Raw genomic sequence first — 4,869 nt, 5'->3', positions numbered from 1 at the left:
CCAATCCAAGAGAGAGAGAGTACGAGGATTCACTGGACAAGATTCTTTTAACTACGAAAAGTTTGTTAATGGTGGTAGTTATGGTGATGGTGGTAGTTATGGTAGTCGTGATGGTAGTTCAAGAAAGTATGGTGATGGTGGTAGCTATGGTAGGAGGGATGGTAGTGGTAGTTATGGTAGGTATAGTTAAAGTCAGACCAAGAGAGAGAAATGAATAAATTAGGAATGGTTTTGAATGTAACTTTGATCAGAATAAACTGTTCTAAATCATTCTCTGTTTTATTTGTGTGTGTGTGTGTGGGTGTGGGTGGGTGGGTGGGTGTGGGTGTAGGTGTGTGTGTGTGTGAGAGAGAGAGAGAGAGAGAGAGAGAGAGAGAGAGAGAGAGACAGGCAGACAGACAGTAAGGAAAGGGCGAGGGAGAGAGAGGAAGAAAGAGAGAGAGGGGGGGGAGAGAGGGAGGGAGAAAGGAAGAAAGAGAGAGGGGGAAGGAGCAAGAGAGAGAGAGAGAGACAGACAGACAGACAGACAGACAGACAGACAGGCAGACAGACAGAGACAGACAGACACACAGTAAGGAAAGGGCGAGGGAAGGAGAGGAAGAGATAGAGAGAGAAGGGGGGGAGGGAGGGAGAAAGGAAGAGAGAGAGAGAGAGAGAGAGGGAGGAAGGCCGCAATACAGTGTCAAATCATCAGCCTTTAGACCCTTTGGTGGACGGGGGTGAAGAACTTTATGTGTGCTCCTTCTTCCTCGTATTCTCTCTCAAAACTAAAAATAATTGAAAGTTCATTTTTTATTGTACTATCCTCAGCATAAGTCCCAAAAGCATTCAAGAAATACGTGGTGTGCCTTAGAGCTAACTTTTGTCTCCTTTTTAAATTGGATCAAAAGGACTATTGTGGATTATTGATATTTAAATTCAACTACATTTTACCACTCTGCACAAAATCTACAAGACTTGGCCCTTACTTTCAAAAACATACAACTGGAGCCTTCATCATTTCTCAATATTCTTAGTGTGTCTCTTTATCGTGTCTATCTCAACGCTACTTCTCTTGTAAAATCACCTTTGTGGATGTTATGGGTGCTAGATGAACTCCCTCCCCTTTTAACCTTACACTAGCTGGTACAGAAGCCATTGATTTGCCTTTGGAGGTGGTGAGGTACGCCTTTCATGTGTATGGGGATCAGTTCCATCACTTCCATGCTGGGTTGACTCAAAGGAATATTGTTTTATCCACTCCGCTCTTGACACTCCCTTCAGTCTCATCGCAGTATTGTTCCTCTCACTTTTATTGCTCCTACTCTGCTTGTTGCTCTTCTGGTTTCTCTGCTTGCATCCACTTTACATTACATTGAACACACACAACCTGTCTAGCTGCACACACACACCCCTATTCCACTCAGCTGTAAAATGCAAGAATTAGTCAGCTTTCCATCTTTCACATCACAGCTGGTCAACTCCGGAACTATCTTCATCAGTTTGTCTTTTTACGATCTCCAGTCGTTTAAACTCAGTCTGTTGAGGCATTGCCATATGATGAGGTTGTGTGTTTTGTTTTCTTTTGTTCAACTAGCTTTTGAGGGGGCAAATTTAACAGCTTATTGCTTTAAATTAAGTAGAGTTTTGTATATGTGAGTTATTGACACTTATCCTACAACACTTTCTGCTTACTCCTTGCTGTCTTGTGTAAGATACCCTGCGACCACACAAAATAATGCAGCAATATAGAGAAGAAAAGAGGAGACTTGGCTGCACATTCCTTTATTTGGTCAAGTAGCCAGACCTAACAAGTAACTAACGCTGGCTGGAGTGATAATCTAGTGCATGTTGAGTGGCTGAGTATTTCTTCGTCAGTAGGCCTTAGCACGCTTGCCGAGGATGGCTGGACGTGGGGCAGGGGTAACCAGAACAGGGGCTTTGACCACTTTGATGATGGAGTGGGACCCATAGCCTGGAGGGAGAGAGAGAGAGAGTCATAAAATTCTTCATTATAGGCACACCCATTTTCCATTATTTTCACTATTCCCAGATCATTTTATTTAGCGCTGGGGGACATTTCAAACTGGATTTAAACTTGATTAACCAGATCCCTCCTAAGTTTAAATTAAATAACCCGTAAGGAGAGGAAAGATTAGCGTATCACTTTTGGCGACCTTGCCAGGATTTAAAGTACCTGATATATTTACCGCATAGCCTAAATTGTTCACTCACTGACCGCCTCTCCATTCAATTGTTAGTTAGGTAGGTCAGGTAATTCTAGCAGCATTCTAAGATAGATTATTTGCACTTCATCATTATAGTCTGTGCTAGTGTGAGTCTCAGTTTTGTTTTATTACAAGGAAGTTCTCGTACTAATATTTCAGTGGAAAGAAAACTGTACCTTTGTGTTTCAGTAAATTCTTGAGCACCTGCATTTATTCAGATGATATTCTCTGGTTACTTTCTATACTCCTTTCACCTTCATTTGGCCTAGATCTTCGTCTTTTTGCAGCTTATTTCACATAGCTGAGTGTCAGAAGAAAATGCTATAGCTTTACACCATCACACTTCTTCATGACTAGCATCCTATCTTGGTATTAATCTATTGTTACAACCAAGCATTCTAGATGGAGAGATGGCAATTTTAGGCCAAGTTTAAATGAAAAGAGTATGGCAAGCATTTTAGACATACTGTTGAGGGGGACAGTAGAAGAGTAATTAGAGGATTGGGAGGTGGATGGATATACTCGTATACTTACCAAAGCTGAGAGACTGCAATTTTAGGCCAAGTTTAGGTGAAAGGAGTATAGTGAGTATTCTAGATATGCTCTTGAAGGGGACAATAGAGGAATAGTTAGAAGACTGAGATAGATGGAAATAGATCGATTCATACTTACCACCACCACCACCACCACTGCTGCCACCAAAGCCACCTCCGTAATCGCCACCGCCAAATCCACCACCACCATACCCGCCACCACCACCACCATAACCATCATCACCATACCCACCACCACCGCCAAAGCCACCATGATCTCCTCCCCCACCATACCCATCCCCTCCACCACCATGACCACCCCCACCATAGCCTCCTCCTCCCCCACCATGCCCTCCTCCACCATACCCTCCCCCACCATGCCCTCCTCCACCATACCCTCCCCCACCATGACCTCCTCCTCCATACCCTCCACTTCCCCCACCATGATCCCCACCTCCTCCACCATACCCTCCACCACCCCCACCATGCCCTCCCCCACCATACCCTCCACCACCCCCACCATGCCCTCCCCCACCATGCCCTCCTCCACCATGACCTCCTCCACCATGCCCTCCTCCACCATGACCTCCCCCACCATACCCTCCACCATCCCCACCATGCCCCCCTCCACCATACCCTCCCCCTCCCCCACCATGACCTCCTCCACCATGCCCTCCCCCACCCCCACCATAACCACCCCCTCCCCCTCCACCATGCCCTCCTGCACCATACCCTCCACCACCCGCACCATACCCCCTTCCACCACCACCATACCCAGCCCCCCCTCCACCATAGCCTCCCCCACCATGACCACTATGGCTGCTGCTACCATGACTACTACTATGCCCGCCTTTTTCCCCGTAAGAACTCCTGCTACCATAATTTCCCTTGTCCTCATGGTTTCCCTTCACACCCCCTTTTTCATCGTGGAATTTCCCTTGCGTGTAATGGCCTTTCTTGCCGTGAGCGTCATGGAAGTTTCCGCCCTGTTGGAAAGAGGAAGAAAACAGAGGATATGGATAGTAAGACGTCCATTTACCCTATCAAATTATCTGTCTATCTATCTATCATTCTCTCTGCCTATCTATCTGTCTTCTGTCTGTCTGTCTGTCTATCTCGAGCCAGACGCCATAATCCTGTAAGGGGTGGCCGTTTGTCTTTGAGTTAGTTGTTTTACGGGGAGGGGCACTAACCCTCCACCAACCCACTTGTTGACACGTAGGGAACACGTATGGTTTGGTTATATGGTTACCACCCAGCGTTGTAAATGATTTCCTGGCTTATAGGAAACCATTAGGCTTGTCACTCAGTGTAAAGCCACCTGTAAAGGAAAGAAAAGCAATAAGAAGTGACAGGAAGGATGGGAGAAATAGGAAGAGAGGAGGAAAGGCACAGAAAAAGAATGATAAATGCGAAGGAAAAAGTAGGCAGCACTTCATCAAGTGAGTGGATGATGGTGAGAAATAGGAAGAGAGGAGGGCAGACAGAGAGAATAATAAAGGTGAAGGAAGAAGTAGGCAGCAGTACATCAAGTGAGTGGATGATGGTCGCCAGCACCTACCACCTACCTGATCAATAAAGGTAACACGTATACCTATCAGTTATACAAGTCACTGGAAGAGATATATGGTCAAATTTTTCAGTCTTAACCTTCCTATAACACAATCCATAACAATCAGTGCTCTAGATAAGTGATCCTCAAACTATGGGTCGCGATAGGACTTCTGATGGCTCGCATTGACATTGCCTGGGCCTAATGATTTAAGTGTATTTTATTTCCTTAATTGAAACTGTAATTATTCTTATTACACTATTTGCATATTCATAATAACTACGATAGGCTACATACCGGTTACTCTCTCTCTCCCTCCTCTCTCTCTCTCTCTCTCTCTCTCTCCTTTGGGTCACGATGTCTTGAAATATTCCAAATAGGGTCACACACTACAAAGTTTGGGAACCGCTACTCTAGGCTATAATTCCATGAACATAGTAATATAACACGAGAACAGAAAAAGATAAACATAAGAACATAAGAAGAAAGGATAACTGCAGTAGGACAATTGGACATTTCTAGGCAGCTCCTACAAGTGACTAAACTCCTACAATAAGAGAAGGATAACGAGGAAGAC

General features: G+C 45.0%; 1 protein-coding gene across 1 annotated transcript in view; it reads right to left on the bottom strand.

The window, feature by feature from the left end:
- Nucleotides 1–1,853: 1,853 nt before the first annotated feature.
- LOC145396388 (uncharacterized) overlaps nt 1,854–4,869 on the bottom strand; it is a 6,664-nt gene continuing 3,648 nt past the window's right edge. Inside the window, exons 5-6 of the mRNA XM_080269780.1 lie at nt 3,546–3,726; nt 1,854–1,954 (exon numbers count right to left, since the gene is read on the bottom strand). Coding sequence (XP_080125906.1) covers nt 1,854–1,954; nt 3,546–3,726 — 282 coding nt within the window. The remainder of the gene's footprint in view (nt 1,955–3,545; nt 3,727–4,869) is intronic.

This window comes from Coenobita brevimanus, chromosome 37 (genome assembly GCF_032717465.1).
Source record: "Coenobita brevimanus isolate Jiangsu-jjx chromosome 37, ASM3271746v2, whole genome shotgun sequence".
NCBI classification, from domain to species: domain Eukaryota; kingdom Metazoa; phylum Arthropoda; class Malacostraca; order Decapoda; family Coenobitidae; genus Coenobita; species Coenobita brevimanus.
This window is presented reverse-complemented; position numbering and strand designations above follow the sequence as displayed.